Source organism: Lepidochelys kempii, chromosome 10 (assembly GCF_965140285.1).
Source record: "Lepidochelys kempii isolate rLepKem1 chromosome 10, rLepKem1.hap1, whole genome shotgun sequence".
Lineage (NCBI taxonomy): Eukaryota > Metazoa > Chordata > Testudines > Cheloniidae > Lepidochelys > Lepidochelys kempii.
Window position 1 is genome coordinate 67,854,274 of NC_136389.1, and position 24,574 is coordinate 67,878,847.

The window sequence follows — 24,574 nt, forward strand, 5'->3', positions numbered from 1 at the left end:
TTCTTCCGCCTCAGCTGGAGGATTGTGTCCAGTTCTGGGTGCCACATTTCAGGAAAGATGTGCACAAATTGGAGAAAGTCCAGAGAACAGCAACAAAAATGATTAAAGGTCTAAAAAAACATGACCTCTGAGGGAAGATTGGGAAAATTGGGTTGGTTTAGTCTGGAGAAGAGAAGACAACATAACAGTTTTCAAGTACATATAAAGTTGTTACAAAGGAGAAGGGAGAAAAATTGTTCTTCTTAATCTCTGATAGGACAAGAAGCAGTGGGCTTAAATTGCAGCAAGAGGTAAACCAACTGAACAGCAGGAAAAACGTCCTGTCAGGGTAGTTAAGCGCTGGAATAAATTGCCTAGGGAGGCTGTGGAATCGCCGTCATTAGAGATTTTTAGGAGCAGGTTACACAAACACCTGTCAGGGATGGTCTAGATCAGCGGTTCTGAAACTGGGGCTGCTGCTTGTTCAGGGAAAGTCCCTGGCAGACTGGGCCAGTTTGTTTACCTGCTGCGTCCGCAGGTTCGGCCAATCGCGGCTCCCACTGGCCACGGTTCGCCGCTCCAGGCCAATTGGGGCTGCAGGAAGGGTGGCCAGCACATCCCTTGGCCTGCGCCGCTTCCCGCAGCCCCCATTGGCCTGGAGCAGCGAACTGTGGCCAGCGGGAGCCGCGATCGGCCGAACCTGCGGACGCAGCAGGTAAACAAACTGGCCCAGCCCGCCAAGGGCTTTCCCTGAACAAGCAGCGGCCCTAGTTTCAGAACCACTGGTCTAGATAATACTTATTCCTGCCATGAGTGCAGGGGACTGAACTAGATGATCTCTTGTGGTCCCTTCCAGTCCTATGATTCTATACCAGATAGGGGGATCACTTTAAAAGTTCCTTCCAGTTCTAGAGATATTACCAATTCTCATATTATTCACCATTTTATGTACAGGAAACATCTCTGAAAATTTTACTTTTTCTAAAACTAGAATGAACTAGAATGAACTTTTAGATGTGCCCACTGTGCATAATTTGTACAACACAATATTGTTTTAGAAAGAAACCACAAATTCTTGTGAATTTTTTTGATCCTTCATTACCTACAGATCTTTCTATTAAAGATAATGGAATGTCAAAATTTATATTTTAAAATTTATATTACAACCACAGTTTGGAAATATATTTGGAGAAAAGTTATCATATTATCAGATATTTGTTCAGTTTTGAGCAAATACTTTTACTCCACTGCTGGGAATTGAGAAACTCACCGGATAACATTAACATTAGCTTCATGGTTTAGCCTGCTGGAATTTTAACTAGCCTTTCAGTAATGAAGGAATTATTCTGAAATGATAAAAGGCATTTTTGGACATTTCTCAACATACTTAACTGATTAACCCAATTGCCAAGAAAAATATAGTTCTGCAGGGCTATCAGTTAAAGCAGGGATGCCAAAAATAAGATTTTTTTTTAAGAATGAAAATGTTTTTGGAGCATGATGCTCCTGCCAATTATTCTTTAGTTTGTGGGGCATTTGTAATTTCCCATTTATTTGTTGCAACTGATGTTTTCATTTTTAGTACGTTTTGATGATATGTAAGTATTTTTTTATTTCTAACGTCTACAATTATAAACTGCACTTTCTAATGTAGAGATCCTTACCATTTGAGGGTTTCACTAGCAACTGGGTCTCCATTCCCTTCTTTTTTGTTTAAAGATAAATTATATCTATAGCTATATATTTAGAAATGTATGAGACAAATACTAATGTCTCTGCAAAATATGTTGTAGGTATGCGTGCTGTGCTATACAAGTATTAATTTGCCCCAGGGGTGGGGGAAAGCCAGGTTTTGTCCCATACATGAAGCAGGACTTCATTTTTAACACGCTTTTGTGTTTCACCACATAATATAGCTTCATTTTTGTATGTTTAGCCAATCAAGTAGGATGTCAGATCGACAATGTATGTATGCATTGGTGCACACTGTAGCTGAAGTTACTAAGTGCTGGGAAATCCAACAAGGGGAAAAAAGTATAAATACACCAGGTTGGCATTCTCAGAATCTTCCCACATGGTTTTGGGTCACATACCTTGCCACTGAGATACTAGGAAAGGGGTTCAGATGGAAAACAGTATTTTGTGGAAAGACTGCAGCTTTATTGCTAATGGGAAAAAATAATTAAACTATATCAATACACAAAGTCAGGTAACCCTTAAAATTGTAAATCCTTGATCCTTATTTCCTCCCCCTGCTGAGAACCCAAGGTCCCACCATGTGCCAGGACTCAGACTTTCCGTAAGTCATACCCCAGCCACCTTGCCCGTGTTGTTCCCAACCCTGCTGGTCTGAGGTGACAAGCGCACTATGCTCCAGGGCAGGGGTGGCCAACCTGAGGCTCCGGAGCCACGTGCGGCTCTTCAGAGGTTAATCTGCGGCTCCTTGTCTAGGCACCGACTCCGGGGCTGGAGCTACAGGCGCCAACTTTCCAATGTACCGGAGGGTGCTCAATGCTCAACCCCTGGCTCTGGCACAAGCCCTGCCCCCACTCCACCCCTTCCCGCCCCCTCCCCTGAGCCTGCTGTGCCCTCGCTCCTCTCCCCCCAGAGCCTCCTGCACGCCACAAAACAGCTGATTGGGAGGTGGGGGAGGGAGGGGGAGGCACTGATCAGCGGGGCTGCCGGTGGGTGGGAGGCACTGGGAGGGGAACTGATGGGGGGCTGCTGACCTATTATTGTAGCTCTCTGGCAACGTACATTGGTAAATTCTGGCTCCTTCTCAGGCTCAGGTTGGCCACCCCTGCTCTAGAGGGCTGTTCATGGGGCATACAGTATTTTTTTCTAAAAATTGCTCATAATTTTTTATTATTGTCCCACAGAAACATGTTCATTTCAGGTCCAATCCTGCTCCTTCCTCTGTGGGTATGGGGGGGGGGTCTCTTGGCAGCAGAAGCAGGGTTGTTCTGCTGCACAGTGAAGAGGAAGGGTTTGGTGAGGACATGCAGATGCTGTCCATCTCCTGCATGGCACAGACTGCAACTCTCCATTGCTGTTTGAGAGGAGAGGATGAGTTGGAGGAGCCATCTCTGCACATATCGTTCAGTGCTTCTCCTTGCTACCAGAAAGAGGGCACACTGCAGGCATGGAGGCTGCTCTCCTCGTTGGATTAGGGTAGCTTCTACAGGGCAGTTCTGCTTCTGTTCTGTATCCTTGATGGGAAGATTCTCTCTCCTATATTCTTGAAGGGAGACTTGGTTTGCAGCTGAGATATGTGAGCTGGGCATGGGATTTGTTCCTACATGAATAAACCTCTTTTTCCCCTTAAACATTCTTCAGAGTGGTTTTGGATGTCACTGGAAAAGTACAGATTCTCAGTCCTACCCGAAAGGAACTTGGCGTGTATGGATGCATGGTGGTCAATGACTTTGGTTCTGACATGGAAACTTCTTTGCTGTTGTATGCAGGTAATGTTGATCATGGCATCTGTAGTATCGTGAGTGTCATTTCTTTGTTTAGCACTAACACCCATCCTCCAGTCCCAAATCTGGATTGAGTTTGACTGAATTAGTAACTAGAAATAAGGATTTCTGATCGCTGTTAAATTGTATTTCAACTAAAGCCACAACAGCCATGAGCTAAGTTAGCTGATCCACCCTACTATCTGTATGTTTCTTTTCAAACTTAATTCTGCTTAAATGATCATTTTGAATACAAGATCTATAAAGCACATAAAACTTAAAATAAATATAATTCCTTTCCTTTTCTTTTGAAGAGGCTCCTGTCATTTTGTCCCCTGGAATAAATGTCACAAAGCTGGAAGTTAGTAATCTCTCTGTAACTGTTGGAGGTGTGATAGTGGGAAGAATTGGAGCAAACATTACAATTGACTGTCCCGTGACAGGTAAGCAAGAACACCAGTGGAGTTCCTTGTTGTGTTGGAATTAGAAGCTCACCTGGAGTCTCGAAAAAAGTTACCAGTAGCAGCAGAATGTTATTCCTTTTTACTAGGCACGTCAACCTTGGTCACTCTATTTCATCTCTCTATTTCTTTTCTCCAGACAGACAGACAGACAGACATACACACACAGAGTCTCTCTCGCTCTGAAAATTTTTTTCCGTGAAATGGTCTGTGATCCACCGCGGTACTTAAGGACCACAAAACTGATGCCCATCTTCAGTACTGGCTCCACAGCTAGCTGAGTTGCTCATCAGAAAATTTGCTGCACCCTTTTGGTCTCTTGCCCTCGTAGGAAATGCTCATGTGTCTCGGCCGTATAGAACTGCAAATAAAATCTCCCGTCTCACCTTCACAGAACTTTAAACTTGATGGTAAAATGAGTTTGTCTATTACAACTAGCATTTTGCAGCTGCAGGAAAGAAACAAAGAGGATGAGGCTCATTAGATGCCAAGTCACAAAAGTCTATAGGCTTCTTTAGGTCAACACCTCTGAGCAGCACTTACAGTGAGTAGACGCTACATATATTAAGTAATTCTGTGTCTCATCTTATTTTCTTGATCTCAGTTTGTGCAGGCAAGGTAGATATTTTACCTGTTAATCTCTTCATCACTGTGCTTTAAACTGATCACCTTAAAAGTTAATTCACCGTAACAATAGTATCCTGCCAATTATTTTCATAAAATATGCGTCAACATTTCGTGTCTTGTTTAATCAAGAACATGCATTTGGAAACAATGAGAGTTACAACTAATTGAAAATAAATTGTTAGACAAGTCAGTGTGCCATTTCCATTTTTATTGTTTTTGGGAAACTGTATTTGCAGTTGTCCAGAAGAAAGATGTTGATATTAGACCAAAATAGTGATAGAAATATATGAACATGAATAGTTCTGCAAATAGCTTTAAATAATGGTGGTGCCAGACAGACGGATATTGGGCCATATGGCCCCACTATTCGCATCAAAGCTATAGCTTTGGGGAAGTAATATTTTTCAGCTATACTTTGGCAACTTTTTGTACAACTGACCTACATCTCAGAGTCAGCAGAATTTAAGCCACACTGTTAGTATTAATTTTTTTAGGACGGGTGAGCATTTAGTAATCTAAATATCAATTAATATTCACACATGGGACTTTTGATTTCCACACACTTTGGAGTTGTGTAGGTTAGTGGGGCAGGCTTTAGTTGTTATGCTAAAACTGACACCGCTGTTGACTTAAAAATGATTCATCTTATTGCTTTATTTCCTGTAATTGCTGAGGAAGTAGAAGTTATTTGTGAATTATACATGTAGCTTGCACTTTTTAAAACTTCCATCAAATTAATAGCAGAAAAATTAACTTAGAAAATGAGGTAAGGACACATTAATCAAAAATAGTGCACCACTGAATTGCGCCAGGAGTAGAGAGCTAAATAGCCTTATTAATCTGTTTTATTAAAAGAGAGGGGAAGAAACCTGCCAGAGTTTGCTTTGTAGCAAAAATGAGAACTTTTGTTAAGACTATTAGTAACACAATGTTTACAGATTTCTTCAAACCCTGGTGAAAATGCAGGACACTTTAGGGATTGATCTCTGAAAAAGTGCACTGGAAATGAATTGACTGTCTCTGTACTCTGTAAGGCAGTGGTTCTCAAACTGTGATCCGAGGTCCATTCAGGTGGTCCGTGGATACTTCCCTCTGAGGTGCGCACCTGGGCGGCCGCACACGAGAGAATGAATAGCCACGCTCCTAATGAGTAGAGCCGCGCTGGCGTAGCTCCACTAATTAGGTGCCTGGACCCTGGAGAAGAAGGTGAGGTGGTGGCCTTGGGGGGAATAGGGGTAGGTGGGAGGGGGCAGTGGGGTGAGAAAAGGTGGTGGGGGGAATTTGGGACCTGCAGGGCTGCGGCGGCCAGAGAAATAGATGACTTTCCCCAGCTCCAGGGCTGCTGGAGAGAGATGGCCCTCCTTCCCAGCCTCAGCTCTGTGGCAGGGGAGACACGCCCCCCCCTCCTTCCCAGTTCCAGCTCGGGGGCTGCTGCAGCCAGGGAGAGAGGGCACATCCATCACATTAGAAAGGCTACTGATTTTAAAATATGAGTTGTGTGCTTTTATTTGTAGAACAAACAAACGTTTATTATTAAGGTTTTTTTTATTTATATAGCGCTTTTATCCAAAGCACTTTACAATAGTTAGCTAACGGTACAGACAACATTTGGAAAGATCATTAAGCGGTCCACCGAGACGCTCAGCAATTTTCAAGTGGTCCCCAAAAGAAATATGTGGCACATATTACATAATATGAACCACTGCTATAAGGACAGCATATTTAAAACCGGATCCTCCAGACACTTATGCATACGCATAACTTTGCTTATGTAAGTAGTCCTGTAAAGGGGCTAGGCCAGGGCTCGACCCTCTCCAGGGCAGCGGGGAGCCACACCAGCTTGCTACACACCATTGACTTTGGCGGGGACTTTGTCTGGCCACCAGAGTCTCCCTCAGCAGCCCTTGCAGTAACTGGAAGGAGCACTGTAGGCTCGGGCCCTGGGTCAGGGCGGGGCCCCAAACAGTCAGTAGCTCAGGCCTTCTGGCAGGGGCTGAACAAATAGCCCAATGTTAGCAGGCCAGGCCCTGGGTGAGGGCAGGGCAACAAACAGTCAATAGCTCAGGCCCTCAGGCAGGGGCTGAGCAGCACAGCATGTATGAGTTGGCCCAGGCCTCCAAGGACCTGGAAGAGGGGGAGACTGCCACCCACGAGTTGCGTGGCAGGGGGGACACAGGCCCACCCACTGCACTGCATCCGAGCACGGCAAACGACCCACTGCTGGGTCAGTGGGGATCCTGACTGCAACACACTGACATGGGTTCTGGCAGAGTTACAGCCAGACTAGGGTCAGCTGTCCCTGGGCTACTTCCTAGCGCCCCTCCTTCTGGTACCTGGATCACAGCGGCATTCTCCGGGGGGTCCAGCACCAGGGGTTCCTCAGGGTAGTGGACAAGCGGCAGGCCTGGCAAGTCCCCTGGAGAGCGGGCGCAGGGCAGGTCCGGCCAGTCTTGGCGTGGACCTGGGGCCGTGGGGTTTTCCCAGTCGCGGGCTAGGCTGGCTACGTCTGGCCTCCCCAGCGGCTGGTCCTCTAGTGAGCTCTGAGGGCCCCCCTATATACTTCCAGGCCGCGTCTTTCTACTTCCGAGTCACCACCTGTCCCTCTAAGGGTTGGGCTCAGAGCTTCCTGGCTCTGCCCACTTTGGTGTCTGGAGGGGCTTGACCCTTTCCGTGGCGGCGGGGAGCCACACCGCCTCGCTACAAGTCCCCATGTGGATTACATCATGTGCTTAAAGTTGAGCATGCTCTAAGTGCTATGTAGAATAGGGGCCTAGCTGAGGAATAAGCAATTTTTGGCTAAAGTTGCAGTTTCCAAACTGCTTAGTCCATATATGTAGGAAAAGGAAATAGTGTACTATGTTATGTTATTGGCCTTATCTTTTATATCCTATTTGTGAATGGTTCACCTGAAGCTCAAGTAGTAAATAAAACATATCCAATACTTTTGATAAAATCATGGCTTTGCTTTTCATGTAGAATCTTCATAGTTTCATGATTGCAAGTGGACTGCAATCCAGGAGACCTGGGTTCCATTCCTGATTCTGCCATTGACTTGCTGTGTAACTAACTTGTGTCTGAGTTACTTCACCTGCAAACAGGAAATGTCGATATATTCCCATATTTGCAAAGTGATTTTGAGACTTTAGGATGAAAAGTGATAAGCACATGTTGTTGTTATTGTTACTTTTGTATTTATTTATTCATTCATCCCTTAGGAAATTCATTGGAATGAGTATCCAACATATCTGATATCAAATGTAGGTCTGTAGGATTTATGGGTTTACACATTCTTTCTCCTCATCATCAGTACCTACAGATAATGTTGATTAGAAGGTAGGCTTCTTCTTTTAGTGTCCAGGAGACCCTGATTAGACCTGGAGGAGTTTTTCCCCCACTATCCTTTCTCGTAAGTAGGCAAAAGGAAGGATACAGCTGCAATGTCTAACTTCTTTTCTTTGAATGACAGCCTGCCTGTTTTTGCACATTAAGTATTACCAGACAAGGCTCAGTAAGGCATGCTGAGGTGGGCTCAGCAAGGCCCTATCCTGCAGACTTATTCATGCAGCTGTCCCGTTGATGTTGAGCTACTATGGTTGCCTGTGGGCCATTTAGATGCTTGCCATGCCACAAAAAAGGATGTATTTAGAGAGGACCACAAGGTGTCTGTCTGTGTGTACACTATGGCATATTTTATGTAGTGCCATGTTCTTGGCAGAATTTTTAAATGCCTACGCAATTTCTTGGCTTTGGTGTTTTTAAAGTTGAACCAAATTCTACTTTCAGTTACAGCTGTGCAATCCAGGGGTTTCTCTCTGGGAAATTCTTTACATACTGTACTTTTGCACTCCGTCTCACTGTACACACACTTCCCTCTCTCTTGCCATGTGGATGTGCATGTAGCAATTTTCTTATGGCAACATAGAGAAAATATGAGTGATGGATCCGTACAAAAATGACACCTTAGTGGTTCATGCAACAGAACACTGTTCCACAGTGCAGAATTTCTGGGACTAGGAGCAGCCTGCCACGCAAACTGGCAAAGAGTATGCTGAGAGCTGCAGATGTGAGGACTGGGGGATGGATGAACTTTCTAGCATCCCCTAGTGGCCAGCTAGTGGCTGTACAGTATACTCTGTAATTGAATTACTCTTGACCAACAAGCCTACAAAAATAATGCCTCTGAACAAAATGCTTTGGGATGCTAGGTTTATTAGCCTGTGTTACATGGAGCAATTTAAGTATCTGTTAACATCATCAAACAAAAAGGTTTAATATTATGTATATGTGCCTCATATTTTTTCCTGTCTCACTGTTTCATTAATTTGATTTTCTCTCTCTCCAAAAGACTTTCTCTCATGCTCTAATCATCAGTTTCAAATTACAAAAATGGAGATATGTCGTGTAAAGCATATACTCTAATAAGTAACAGACCATCATGGCAAGGGCTAAGAAAGTTATTTCTACTGATTTGCTGAAGCTAAGAGTATAGATTTCTATTTTCCTTTCAATTTATAATAAAAATATTTTCCCACTAATTGTAATAAACTCACTTTTATAGGTCCCACACCACGTATGTTAGGAGATATTTACAGCATTCTGGAAAGATTTATATTGCACTGTTACAGCCAGCTACTTTTCAATCAACATATATGGTGTAAATATCAATAGCACTTGCTCCAAATTGTGCCTGGATAACATTTATTGTATTTGCAGAAAGGATCTTTTGTGATTATTACACAAAATAAACTAAACCTGTCAGACTCTATTTGTTCTAAAAGGCTGAAAGTTCTAAGCTGAAGTAAAATGGGGGAGTGGGAAATGGACAAATATGTATAAACTGTGCATCGTGTGCCACCTTCTGGTGAGAAAATAGAAAGGAAAACTGCTGAGTATTAAGTGGTATAGATTACACACATTTTATTAAAAAAAGGAATACTTGTGGCACCGTAGAGACTAACCAATTTATTTGAGCATGAGCTTTCGTGAGCTACAGCTCACTTCATCGGATGCATACCGTGGAAACTGCATCCGATGAAGTGAGCTGTAGCTCACAAAAGCTCATGCTCAAATAAATTGGTTAGTCTCTAAGGTGCCACAAGTACTCCTTTTCTTTTTGCGAATACAGACTAACACGGCTGTTACTCTGAAACACATTTTATTGCACCTCTGAACTTATTTCGTATTGGAAGCTTCTCAGAGAGGGGACCGCATTTTAATCCATATTTTGTATAGCGCTGAACGTACTTTTGCTGCTCTACATATAGTAATATACTGTTAAAATCCATTAATGATACAAACATTATTGAAACATATTGAACCTCTGTGTTAGCTTGTTAGAAGTTCTTGTTTACACACATTAAACAAATATGAACCAGTTATATACCATGAGTATCAGATAAGCAATTTTACACAATTGAAATCGTTGCAGATGAAACCAACAATTTGATCTTCCATCTTTCGTTTTCATTTAGCTACACTATTCCAAATGTGCCTTTGATGTTGTCATTCTATCCTTTATATTTTATTTTTCACTTCAGAAAAATCGGGGCAGGGGATGAGAAGACTATAACAGTAAAATCTCTGGGTTTATGAATCATTTATGTTGTTTAGCTTCCTTTTTGTGCTTCTAAATGCAAATTAATAGTGGGTTTCAAAAGTCTGTCAAGGGAAGCACTATAGTATTTTGTAAAAAGTATCAAATATAGTAGTAGGAATACAGAACAAAATGTTCCTATTCCTAACTAGCTTAATGAAGGGAAAGTGTCTTAATCTTATCTCTCTGTCCTTTATATGGACTGATTGTAAAAAGTTACCTGTTCACATCGTTGTTTTTTTTCTTTTTTGTGCCCCCTCCACCACCTCATTTGCCTCAACTCCCTTCAGCAGACAACACACTCCAGTCAAGGAAACTTTCTGGCATGTTTCTCTTTCCCAAATCTTTATATTTACTTCCCTTTGTGACCATAGATATATTGGTCATTAGTGATTAAGAAGCAGACTAGCCTCTCCTGCTGAAAAATCCACTGGAGGGCACAAGGGAATGAAAAGTCAGTGAGATTTTGACATGGAGATTGCAGTAATTATTCTGCAGTAGGAGTGGGAGGGGGCTGGGAAGGGGAATTCCCCTCCCCCACTAGCACTACCTCCACAAAGAATGGCTAAGAGTTACAAACCCAGAACACACAGATCCCCAGAAATGTGCCTGGATCTTGGTGGATGCCCAGATAGTCCATTTGGCTTTATGCTGACTCCTGGACACCTGTGGCTCACCAGTCCCCTCCACTTCCTGTGGACAGGATGCCTCCTGCGACCATTGCCATTGGAGCCTCCCTAAAAAAAGGCCTGGGGAAATTATTCCATGACATTGAGGGGTTCTCCATCCTGAGGCTGCATTACCTTTTTAAGACAAAAGAAACATGAATTGAGGCAATGTTAATCTTGGTCAGAGAGGAGGCCTGGTGAGGAACAATTACACTTTAGAAACTAAAGGCCATTGATGTGGACACAAAGGCAAAATGAGGCCAGACAAATGCATGAACTGAAGCGGCAGCCTGCAACTTTCATTAAACTTTAACTCGGGAGGGGCGCTACTCGCCCGTCACCAATATTTTCCAATACCAGGCATTTAACTGGTTCCAGTGTGTGGGTTACAGGGCTCCTTACCATATAACCTGTAACTGGTGCCAGGTTTACAGGGCTCCTAAACATATAACCTATAATGTGGGGTGGCTCTCCTCAGCCGACCGACAGGACCCAGCTCTCCCTTAATCCTAGCATCCTTCCCCATGCAAGGGAGACAGAGAGTGCAGCACAGTGGGGACCTTGGCCTGTGAAAGCCGCAAGGTCTCACTCTTTCACATGAGCCCAAGGTCCATCACTGAAACTTCAGGTATTTTATCTCTGGGATCCATTCATTTTATACTCTTAACCGCACTGGAAACCGGCCGCAAGTTGCGACGAATAAACAGCACTACTTTAGTACCTCAGTTAGGCACTAAGCACGTTCCTACTTAACCCATAGTGGCTTGTAGGTGCTACGAGGAAGGCAAAACACCTCCTTGGTCCTTTGCCATTTCCCCCAGGGGAGAGAAAATTCCTACTGATTCCCTAATCACACAATTGGCTCAACCCATAGCATCTGTCAGGCCAGGTTCCCATTCCTAGTTCAGGTGGATAGAGTGAGCTGCTGGAACGGAGCTGAAAGAAGCTCCACATGACCGCTTCACTGGGCTGAATCCTGAGGCCAGGAGAATGCTGACCCATCAGCACCCCTGTCTTCCAGCTGGCCAATTGTTGCCAGAGACTCCCAGAGGAAGGAGCTATTTATTGACCCTTGGCAAGTGTCTTCCTTCCTTGCTACCGAGATTCTCACCCTTTCACCACATGCAACAACAATTTTCCCTCCACATTGATGCATGTGGGTGGCATTTTTCCCTGTAGTTTTTGCTCAGGCAAAACTCTCTGAAGTCAAGGGTATGTTGCAGGATTGCAAGTGTTCGGTTCCACCAAAATGTTTGTCAGTGGGATTACTTGCACTAGCAGCTCACAGGTGTAGAAGCAAGATAATCCAACAATTGTCTGAATTACTGTTGCTGTGATTACTTTGGTTTGTAGGGACACAGTCAGACATTATGAATTCTTATATTGTCCCTTAGAAATAGGTCATGATTTTCAAAAATAATGCTAGGCTCCTAAATCAATATTTAGGTGTCTGAATAAGTGACCTGACTTAAAAGCTGAGCACTAAGCAGCCCCCATTGACTTCAGAAGGAGCTAATGAGAACTTAGCACTTTTGAAAGTGGGTCCACTTATTTGGATGCCTAAATAGGGATTTACAGCCTTGTTTTAAGCACCTATTTTTAAAAATCTTGGCCTTAAATTTCGGTAGATGGAGCACAGATTGAGTTCTCCTTGAGTGGCAGCTAGAGAACCAAAGGGCGGACCAGATTCTACTCCTTCTGAAGTCAGTGTTAGCTTGCAGTGAACTTCAATAGAATCAATTAATGGGTCCATAGAAGGTTTGTGACCCAGCATTGCTCACTATGAGATAATTCAGGTGAGTAAAGAAGGATTTAAGTCACTTCTGCTAGAGAGAAGAATTTTTTAAATGAGCTCAAAAAGTTTATCAGAAATAAAAGTTTGACTGCTGTAAATATGTTTGTAGGATAAGCAATATTCAGGTGACTTTCATGGAGTAAGTTACTGAGCCATGGTATTTTCCTCTTAAAGACATGCTAGCTTAGCTTCTTAAGTAAACTTTTGGAAAAAGAAAGTGTTCAGCAATAAGTGATTTGTGCCAGCACAATTCTGCCTTGCTCTTGAATGGGAAATACAGTATACTTTATGAGACTCCACATGGCTGGGGGAAAAAGTTCTTAAGAAATATCTAATGTTTTAGAGTAATCATTTAGTAGGCCAAGATTTTTATAGTGTGTAATAATTCATAGGGCTTTCAAGGTTGGAGGAAATTTGTTTTTGAACACTGAATATTTTAAGGATACCCTATAGTGCAGATTTTTTTTAAAAGTCTTGTTTCACAGTCCCTCCAGAGCTGAAATATTTTTCCATAATATTTGCTGTTCCAAGGCCACTCATTGTAGGAAATAACTTTCTTTTTCCTCCATGGAACATTGAGTGTTTTAGAGCTGCTCTGGTGCTGGTGGAAAGTAACCTCTGTTTGATGTCAGAGAAATAGATTAAACTTTAAAATTGGTTTTATAGCTCCTTAGGTCTATAGCACACAGTTTTGACATCAGAGGGTTTAGATCCATTGCAGGATTAAAATTCTGATTTTTAGAGTTGTAAAGATTATTTTAAAACCTAATCAGGCCTCAGTTCAGGAAAGCATCTCTGTTCAGGAAGGGCAGTAATGCACATGCTGAACTTTTAGCATGTGCTTAATTCCTTTCCCTAATAGGGATGGATTTAATCATGTGTTTAGGTGGTTTCTTCAATTGAAGCCATAGGGTATGATGACAAAACTCCCATTGACATCAGTGGGAACTGGACTGTGCCCAGAGTTTCAGAACCTTCTGATTGTTTGGGGAAGGTTAGACACCCATGGGTTTGTTCCTCAGTTGCACTGATCCCAGGGAGGGTGACTGCTACCTTTCTGCCTCCCTTAATTCTTGGTTTATCTGACAGTCAAACCTGCCCTCAGCATAAGTTAAAGCAGTCACAGGGCCGTGGATTCAAAAAGATAGCAAAATAGCCTGGGGTAGCGTCGTTGGTGACTCAGGTTAGCTGCACAAATATGTACCCAACGGGTCCAGGCAAGTTTGTGCTCAGGTGGCTAGCCTGAGCTGCAACCCTTGCGACTCCCAGCTGCATGGCTATTTTTAGCATGCTAGCTTGAGCAGAACTAGCATGTCTGTCTGCTCGAGCTGCAAAGCACGCTTCCATCTGCAGTGCAGACATACCGTACGCTAAGGACACTTTACACCAGAGGTGAGCAAACTATGGCCCGCAGGCCACATCCGGCCCGCGGGACCTTCCTGTCCGGCCCCTGAGCTCCTGGTCGGGGAGGCTAGCCCCCAGCCCCTCCTCTGCTGGCACCCATCTGTCGCCGCTGCATGGGCAACTCTCTGGCCCACCGCTCCTACTGGGCAGCGCGGGGAGCGCAGCTGGCTGCAGTGGGACTGCGATCTCCTGCTGCTCTGAACAGCACAGTAAGGGGGCGGGGAGCAGGGGGGTTGGGTAAGGGGGCGGAGGGTCCCGGGGGGCAGTCAGGGAGCAGGGGGCGGTTGGATGGGCTGCAGGTTCTGGGGGGGCAGTCAGGGGATGGGGAACAGGGAGGGTTGGGAGGGGAGTCCCGGGGGGTCTGTCAGGGGGCGCGGGTGTGGATAGAGGTCGGGGGGGTGGTCAGGGGACAGGGAGCAGGGGGGGTGGGATCCCGGGGGGCAGTTAGGGGCAGAGGGTCCCAGGAGAGGGCAGTCAGGGGACAAGGAGCAGAGGGCATTCGATAGGGGGTGGGAGTCCTGGGTGGGCTGTCAGGAGGCGGGGGTGTGGATAGGGGTCGGGGCAATCAGGGGACAGGGAGGAGGGGGGTTGGATGGGTTTGGGGTTCTGAGGGGGGCAGTCAGGGGGTGGAAAGTGGGAGGGGGTGTATAGGAGGCGGGGGCCAGGCTGTTTGGGGAGGCACAGCCTTCCCTACCTGGCCCTCCATACAGTTTTGCAACCCTGGTGTGGCCCTCAGGCCAAAAAGTTTGCCCACCCCTGCTTCACACCATTCTGGGAATGTAAAGGGGCCCTAAACGGGAGTAAATATAATTTATGCTTTTTTGAAGGCCGAGTTAATGGCCCTTTGTGAAAATGAGAATCAGATCCACAGGGTGAAATTCACTCCTGTGCAGAGGGCTAGGTACTGCTTAAGTCCTACTTAAGCAAATAGGATTACATAACATTTTGGCTTCTGTTCAATTTGTCACTGCTAAGAGGGAAAACCTCCACATAGTCCTATTACTAGTTTGGCAAAGAAACCTTCTTAATATTTATAATAACTTTTAAAGCTTATTTACATGAGCTTTTAAAGGGTAAAACACAAGCCTTAACTATTCTTTCTAGGAAAGGCAGCTCTTGATTTCTATGCCATGCTGTGTACCACATCCTGAGTATGTGAACAATCCTCTGGGCAGCTGATTCATTGCTTCTTAAAGTAGTACTGTAAGAGCCCTGTCACGGGAGGAATGGGAGAAATCAGTATGCCTTGCCCCGCTGTTCACAAGACCTGATGATAGTTCGTTCGTTATGCAGCACAAAAGCAAAAATAAAAGTAATATCTCAGCGCATTTGTATTAAATATGGTGTAGTTTTTGAAGTCAAATTAGAGGGAAGCTACATAATGAAAGGCTAATCAACAAAAGTGTAAAAATGAGGTTTGAATTGGCTCTGGCACTGTGTGTAATCTTGAGAGAAAGGGTTGTATTTAAGGCACTGTTGAATGTAGGCTACATGCAAAAGGTAAATGCACTTCTAAAAATAGTTTTTCGAGAGTATTTTCCAAAAGTCAGAGTTTCTACTGATAGGAATTTGAGAAATCACAGTGTGTGCAAGAACTCAGTGTCTTGAGTGAGAGGCAGGGCAGAAATAGATCTGTCACTGGAAGCATGAACATACAGATAAACTGAAGGGGTGCAAAACAGCTTACAATGTGCATGCTTCCATACCCAAGAGCAAAGAGTGGCCAGGGGACACTATGAGAAAGTAAAGGAGCAGTTCAAAGGGTTGCTTTATATTTTTCTTTTGTTTCTTTAATCCATTTGTAGGATGCATATCTCCAGACCTGAAAGCATCATACAATAAAAACCAATTTCTGGACAGACTGCTTCATGTCTCTGGATACACATCTCATAAGGCACAGCCTGGAAAGCTTTGTGCCATCCTTATGCTTCCCAGATTCTGGGCTGCACCAAGGAATGGAGTATGGGGCTGCTCTAATTTACAGCAATCTGACTTTGCAGCCTATGGGCTGCTCTGAATGGTGGAGCACAGCAGCATACACTGGCCCCGCACTGCCCTGCCCTGCTCCATGTCCTCTATGGCCTCTGGTCACCGCCAGAATAGTATGACAGAGACATAGCAGGATTTGGAAACTAGAGCCTGGGCTCCAGCCTGAGCCCAGAAGCCTACATAGCAATGAAACAGTCTCACAGCCTGAGCCCTGTGAGCCCGAGTTGGCTGGCACAGGCCAGCCGCGGGTTTTTCTTTGCTGTGTAGATATACCCTAAGGCAGTGATTCTCAACCTATTTACCACTGTAGGCTGCGTATGCAGCTCTCTATGTGTTATTGTGGGCCACATCCACACACTATATCGACTACCTGTATGGCCCCGAGGATGTCTTATGGGCCATAGCTGTGTGTTGTGTAATGCAGGTGCTGCCACTCAATGTTTAAAAGAACGAGAAAGACAGCCCAAGGGCAAATCCATCCACCCTTAACCAAATAGCCCAGTAGCCCTCAGCCCCACTCACAGAAGGATCATTTTTCAGTTAATAAGAAGATTGGGGGAAACGAAAAAAGAATATTAAATGCAAAAACTAGGGGAGGAGCCCCAGAATGGCCTCAAGGAGGCCAACTGAACTAAATGTAATATAAACAAACTCTGTATCAGAGGTAAGCTTAATTATTATCAATTTCCAGATAAAAACACAACATGCACGCAAGTATCATTCAGTAATTTAAGGTAAAATACATTGCAGTTATCTGCAAAACAAATATTATCATCCTAGGAAATTCAGAGCTAAGGTTAACCTTAAAAGAAATCCAAACATATTGAGGCATGGAAATGAGCAGTAAAGGAATTCAAACAACCTCAGCTCTGCACTGTAGTGATACGATTTAATAACCATACAATCATGATTAATTCATAATAGTGTTCGTTGTCCCAGATTAGATTACATTTTTAAAGACGTTAGATTTTCTTCATATTTTTCCCCTCATGGTGACATTACGGAGCAGATTTAAGGATAATTGTGCATTTCTGTTGGGGGTAAACTGCAAAACAGCCACATGAAGCTTTGTTTACTCCTTAGCCCCATCCTCCTTGTCAGGGGCAGGGTCTGAAAAATCAGCGCTTCAATCTTTATTCGCTTGAGGAACTCGGCACATCTCCCAGCATGGGCAGTACTGCTTGCTAGTTTTCACCGGGCAGAAATTCACAGAGGCCGTTGAAGCAGAAAGAAGGATTATTTACTAATAATTCCAGTTGATTTACAAAGGGGGTGTGACAGGTGGTGGGGTTTGGGACCTGCTGGAAGAGGCAGGACTGTTCTTCAGACTCCTTGTTTATTTTGGAGCCCAGGTCGGGGGAGCTCACTTGCTCCAGTACAGGCCCAAAAAAGGCTTAGATGTTGTGGCCTGGGCTCTGAAATCTACTCCCCTCCCTAGGCTTCAAAGCCCACGTCACAACAAATCCACAGCTATTTTTAGCACGGTAGCCCAAGCCCTGGCAGCCCAAGTCTGTTAACCTGGCTCTGAGACTTGCTGCCACAGGCTACCACTCTCTATGTAGATGTACCCAACGAGAGTTGGAAAGAACGAGGAGCAGGGTCAGAGCGACCTCACAGGGAGAAACCATAGAAACAAGACTACCTTGTAAGAAAGCTTAGACTGCACTTTGTGGTTTATATTTTATTTAAATTAAGAATACAGATAAACCTAGGAATTTGGTATAGTTTGGATGGGGGTGTGTGTGTGTGGGTGGGTGCATGCTGTGTTGAGAGCAATGTCCCATAGGGCTTAGTGAATCAAACAAATAACACTATCTCTGATTTAGACTGGCCCATTGCAGGCCCATTATTATCTGAGAAGGATTTATGTTAGCCAGAAAGTCTGAGTTAATTACAAAAAGGACACTTAAAACAGGAGCTCTTCCTAATCCCAGCAGGATTTCTCAAAATGGTGTAAAACTTCTTCTGGAAAAGTAGAAAGATAACTTCTGATTTTGGACACTTGTGCACTCTACAGACCATAGCTTCTTTTGTGCTGTTTTGTTCAGTGGTACACAATCTTTTGAACCTAAAAACACTTTTACTAGTTGCTAAATTGTCTAGCTTTAATATCTGATAATGTGGTAGAGTGTTTCTGTCTGGTGGCTTTCTAGACAAATTGGTGTGAGGAACATTTTCCTTCAGTGAAATAGCTGAATCCAAAAAATATATCTGGTTTCTATTAAACTGGAGGAAAAATGTGAGGTGTGCATTGAAAGTACTAAGCCAGTGATTGAATTGTTAAAGTTCTTCTTAAGGGCCATTCCACATCATGAAGACATAATACCACACAATGATCTGTGAAGAAAGGGGGCTGAATTAGCATTCAATATGGTTAATATTTCCAAATGTCCCACATAATCAGGTAGGTCCACCCATTATAGATCCTTAAATGGCCAATGATAAGTGTTTTTAGGCAAGAAAACACTGTGCAGAAGACAATTTAGCTTCTTCATATGCATCATGCTTAGTGCCCCTCTCGGGTTGGCCATTGTGCCAGATATGACAGAATGATTCAGTGTGATTTCACTGGACCTTTGGGACTTCAGAAGAATACCCCTGATCCAGCAGCAGGCATGAAGAGCCAGCAACAAAGTGCTTTTAATGTGCTGGAATTAATGGCTTGCAAAATTTCCATTTAAAGGCAGATGTTTGGGGATAGGAGAAACTTTAGAAAGCATCCAGGATTGATAATGCTATTTGATTGACAAACATCACTCCTTTAAAAGAAAAAAAATTCATAGTTTGACAGTTGGGATGTCAAGTATCAGACAAGAGTGAATTCTTGGAAGTTAATGGTTATAATAGGAAAGATGACAGAATTTTAATTAAAAAGCAACTAGAATACAGTTAGCCTTCTGCAGCACAACAAATAAGAATGTTAATGATTGAGGTTCTATGTCAGACTGTTCCCCTCTCTATCCCTTCACATGCTGCTGATATAAATAATCTCTGCAGCTCTTGTCATATGGAACAGCCTTCTTGTATTCTTGGTACACATTGACCCCATCTATTCTCAAATCTCATGTGCAAATATGTGTATATTTCACCCCAGGTGTATATTATGCCTCTTAATTACTCTCTCTTTCTCTGCTTTTGTTTTTAAAATGTTGTAACTTTATTTTATCCTGTGATTTGTTCTGGGATGTAGTTTGTATAAAGAATGCTATTCGAAATAAGGACCTGATCCTGCAAACCTTTACATGAGTTGTCCTTATTCATGTGAGCAGTCTCATGTCATCCAGTGGGAATAATCACTTGAACATTGGTATAGAGCTTAGGCCCTTAAATTGTAATATATTACTTTCTAAGGATTCACAATCATTTGTAAAGCCGTTCTGTTAGCATCCCCCAGAGTGCTTAACCTTTCATCGCTGCTCTGTGCTGAAGTACTACTAGAACTGAGTATGATAAATGAGAACTAGCCATTTGAGGATATTTTGTTGTGAATGCAAAAATGTGCTTATTTTGTTAAAACTGTTGTTGTTTTAGATTGCGCTGTCTGAAAAATGACATTAGAACTCAAGGCACTTAGATACTACAGTGAAGGGCAGCAGTGCAAAAGATAAAACCCAAGATTTATATAAGGTAATCAGCATTTTTATTATTTGCCTTTTTAAGGTGTTCCCCAACCGAAAGTAACATGGCTTAAGAAGAAAGAATCCCTACGAAACAATTCTTTCTTGCTTTTGAATGGGTCCTTATTTCTGCAGAATGTTTCATTTGAAAATGCAGGAACATATACTTGCACAGCAACCAGTGCTCTTGGAAAAGCAGTAGCCACATCTGTCCTTTACTTATTCGGTAAGTGTTAAATCATAGTTCATCATTCATAAGCAATGACAAACCATTGTGGTTATAAAGTGTTGTTCTTAGAATGTATAGGGATGTGTTTGGAGAAATATTTAATCCTGACATGGGTTATTGACAGATTGACCATGTTTTTAGCAGTTATTCTGGCATTAATGTGAAAAAAGAAGGTACTATACTGACAGGCATATAATTTCATCCATATTATGCAACCTCTACCAGGCAGAGCAGATTTTTAAGAGATTTCTTTTTATTATTTTAACAATTTGTCATATTTCCATCAGAAGGAACCAAAGAGTTGACCTGACTCCACTGAGAGGGTTTTTAAAAATTGCTTTATATGAATGTCTGATAATGAAATGATAAATGGCATTGTCATGAGAAACAATAAACAAGGCCAAAGTTTTGCTAAATCTTTTATTACAGTGGAAGGATAACAAGGTTGTTCTGTTAAAAGATGAAATTTTGAAAGAGAGTCAGTTACAAATGTTACTCTGAAAAGCCTCCAAAAGAAAGAGAGATGTTCCGGTGCATTAATGTACAAGATGATGGTCCTAAAGAGTTCCAAAATACTGTAATTCTTCCTTTTCCTAAATAGAACATTGGACAATTTGATCAAAATCATCCTTGTAAATATTTTTTATCAAGTATTATAATGCATTGTTTTCCAGAACAAAAGTTTCCAGAGACTAACACTGTATCAACAAAAGGTAGCAGGAGGAAGCGTGTCATGATGGCATCTGGAATTGGTACAAATATTAGTGTGATACGTGGTGACCTGCTAAGGATAGGTATGTTGCCTTGGCTTCATTCTTGTTAGAAGTAAAAGTTTTGTTAGTAATAATTTTATTAAAATGGAAAGGACATGATTAGATTGGCCCCATCACAAAGACTAAACCCCTAGAAGTATCTATTTTTATCTCTTGAGAAACATCTGCAATCAGGAACTGGAGGATGTCCCGAAACGCTGCCTCATCACCACATTCTACACTGCCCCAACTGTGGTGCATTGTGATGGAAGAAGCCATGGTGCTGTGTTATGGTCCGCAGTGAATTCTCCAACATTATCAAAACTGCTGTTAAAAATTGTACCATCTGACAAACAAAGGCAATAGTAGTTCAGGACTGATTTTTAAAACTTAAAAATATAGAAACAAAACTGGAGGAGGAACAATAAAGATATAACAGACATATAAGTGATTTTATTTTGTTGGTTCTTAGTTGCTCACAACCATCTTGCTATTTAGTGTAGATCCTGCATGTAAATATAGCTGTGCCAATATATCGTGATTGCATGCTAAACCGATGTATTGTTTTCAGCCAAATTTTGTCATTCCTGTTGAAATATTGAGGGTTCTTCCAATTTTCCTATGGGTCATGGTCTTTACTTCTGCCTTGGTTTGTCAGAGCCCTGATTTTTTAGCCATCAGGACATGCTATTTGCTCTCCCAGATTTTTACTGAGGTGGGAGAAAGTAAGAAATGATGGAGTCTAATTTTTATATAAGGAATTTTTCAAAAACTGTTTTTAAAATGGTAACTCTCCGTATCATAGGGTCTATCTAAATGAATCATCACTGGACCGAATAGTGAAGTTTTTCTTTGAGCTGCCCTTGAAAACTGTGAGAGATCCACCTGGACTGTAGACTTGATTTTGAGTTCTCCATCTAAACTAATATGTCTGTTTCCATTCTTTTCTGTTTCTATAAAGTGGTATGCAGCAACATTTAAGCCACGTTTAAACATGGTTCACAGTCTTGGAGTGAAATCCTGACTCCGTCAAAGTCAATGGGAGTTTTACCATTGACTTAAATGGGATCAGGGTTTCACCGATGGTTCGTAAAGAACATAATAAACTCTCACTTAAAGTGGAGGGAGAATGTAAATTATTGTGGCAAATATACAAAAGATCCTCCACTTTAGCTTATGTGGAAGATAGCTCACCTGGGAGCACTTGAGACTAGTTTTGCCTTACCTCAGACTTTTGTAAATTAATACATACCCCTCTTTTTACTTATACTGCGGGAAGCTTCCACACACCCGTGCACAAATAGAAAACACAGATATCACAATATATACATTAAACTTAGAAAAAATACTAAAATTCCATTTATTTCTAGGTTGTCCAGTGCATCCTAATCACAGAAACATGATTCGTTGGTTCTTCAGGAATCGTCCGGTTGAGGAAGTTGAAGACTTGGTATATAGAGCCTTGGTTGGGGGACGTATCCTAGAGGTGAACACTGTGTCTGGTCAATTTGCTGGACAATACAGATGTCACACTTCAGCTAGTGTAAAGCCATTGTCTGTTTGGGTAAATGTCAAGAAGGAAGGTTTGTTGAAAGTTCTATGACAAATTCTTACCTTTTAATAATATTTCTCCCTAATGTTTTGAGAATTGTATTGCTCTATTGCCTGTTTTTATATATAAAGTATTAAGCCCCCAGTTCTGTAAACACTAATGTTTATACTCAACTTTATCTATGTGAGTAGTCCCATTTCAATCAGTTAAAGTTAAGCAGGTGCATACATGTTTGCAGGATCAAGGCCTTGAATTTGATGTGAATGCTTATTTTATTAATTTATTTTATAGTATGTCATCAAAAAGCTAAGATAATGCTGCTCAATTCAGTGACTTGATATGTTACACAGATATTAAATCAGGCCAATCATACACAAACTTCTGCTTCAACAGGCCATATATATTATCATCTTGATAGTACTATCTGACTAGCAAAATTGTTTTGCGGATAAAGATTGTAAATATTAGATGATTTAGAATGTGTATGAAAAGATATTAATTAGAATATTAACATTTCATTGGTAATATGATGTTAAATCTATTCCAGGGGTTTCCCTTAAATTTACCAGTTTGCCTTTAATACATAGATAGGGTAACCTCAGTACTGGCTGTATTACTATACTACTCTGTATTTACTGTAGGTCATACCTGGAAAATACTGAAGATACCAAGGCAATGTTAAATTTTAAGCTATTTTAAATTTTTAAGAGTAACCAGTAAGGCCCTGATCCTGCATTGTGATATGTGCATGTACAGAGCCCCATTAGCTTCATTTAGCTACAGAGCATAGGAATGGGGCCTGAGAGAGAGAGGGTGTTAAAGAGCTACCTTACATACGTGCTTACAGGAGAGTAGACCCCATCTGCAAACACTTTATTGTGAAGTTCATAAGTCTTCAATGTGCCCTATAATTCATTCATATTGAATAATAAATAATAAGAGTAGGGAGTGTGATTTTGAAAAGCACCTAAGAAAGCTATGTACCCAAGTCCCATTGAAAGTTTGGGAGTTAGGCACCTGCCTCCCTTTTAGACATTTTTGAAATTCTCACCCAATAACTCAATAACAGGAGAATTCTAAAGGGATTTTAAAAGCAAATGTTTTTGAAAATTGGAATCAGTTATTTATCATATATCTCATGTACAAGGCCTTTCATTTTCAGTTTTTACTGATTTTTTTTAACCAAAACCCCCCCAGGGTTTACAAAAGATATTATGGATTTTTTTTACCAATTTTCACCTGAATTTTGGACCACTCAAGAACATGAGAATACTGATTATGTTAAAAAAAAATCCAGTACATTACATTAGGTAGAGGTATGTGTATATGTAGGCGTATGTATGCATATGTCAGTGCTCAGCTCCTCAAAAAAAGAAGGGTAGGAACTCGCCAGAGCCAGCTCCCTGCTCCAGAAGGGAAGATGGTGACTTGGTAACCTAAGCAGTTCAAGTAATTCTGGGCTGCCATCTCTCCTTCTGGAGTGAGCCTGAAAGCAGAAGAGGTGGAGAAGGCAGTGTGAGATGGCACCCTGGCCTCCTCCACCTCTTCTGCTTCTAGGCCTGCTCTGGAAAGAGAGATGGCAGGTCAATTATCTGGGCTGCACAGGTTACCAGTTGCCATCTCTCCCTCTGGGAATCCCTGGGGTCCATACAGGTTACCAAGCAGCCATCTCTCATGCTGGAGTGGGAAGCTGGGTTGGAAGTACTCTTACTTTTCTCCATTTGTTGCTGTTTTGTTGTCCTCCTATCCCCTAATAATTCTGATATTTATGTAGAAAACTGTGACGTTCATTTTTGGCACTGATTTTCACCTGTTTTTAAATTTTTATTATAAGCATTGATAAATTCCTGAGGAATTTTAAACAACATAAAAATCAGAAATAAAGGGCCTTGCTCATATTTTACGGATAGCAATATGATTTGGCTTACTGTTTATGGACAAAAGATCAACAGAAGATATAATGTGTGATCCTGCAATCCTTTACTTCGATAAGCAGGAGTAGTCCAATGACTGCCACTAGACTGTGTGTGTGAATGAGGACTACTTTAGTATGTAAGTGCTTGCAGGATCAGAGCCAGAGTTATCTGACTACAGTGTAGTGATTTTACTAGAAATGTATCCGTGGTCAAAATATGGCCTATTGATGACAAATCTGAAATTAAAAGTAAAGCTAAGTATTAATTTATTAAAACTATTAGAAAACATTACATGTGAGGGTCATATCCTGCCCTCAGTCCATGAGTGTGTATGTTATTGAAGCTAGTGGAGTTCTGCGTATAGACCTAGTTAAGTATATGGCATCTGGTGTCTTTTGTCTGCCTGCATTTTGTTTGTTTACCAATACATTTCATATTCATATTGGTCAGTATTTTTACTGGGGATTTTTTTTCAGTCATGAGCTTTGATTTTGAGAATTGCACATGAGGATGGTTCATCATTTATGTATCCAA

At 42.1% G+C, this 24,574-nt stretch overlaps 1 protein-coding gene across 4 annotated transcripts in view; it reads left to right on the forward strand.

Moving 5' to 3' along the window:
* The window catches only part of ADAMTSL3 (ADAMTS like 3), a 279,327-nt gene that overhangs the window by 242,510 nt on the left and 12,243 nt on the right, over positions 1-24,574 (forward strand). For all 4 annotated transcript variants that reach the window (XM_073304072.2, XM_073304073.2, XM_073304071.2 and 1 more), the window contains exons 22-26: positions 3,316-3,443; positions 3,752-3,880; positions 19,635-19,817; positions 20,495-20,614; positions 21,943-22,155. In XM_073304072.2, the coding sequence (XP_073160173.1) occupies positions 3,316-3,443; positions 3,752-3,880; positions 19,635-19,817; positions 20,495-20,614; positions 21,943-22,155 (773 nt within the window). The remainder of the gene's footprint in view (positions 1-3,315; positions 3,444-3,751; positions 3,881-19,634; positions 19,818-20,494; positions 20,615-21,942; positions 22,156-24,574) is intronic.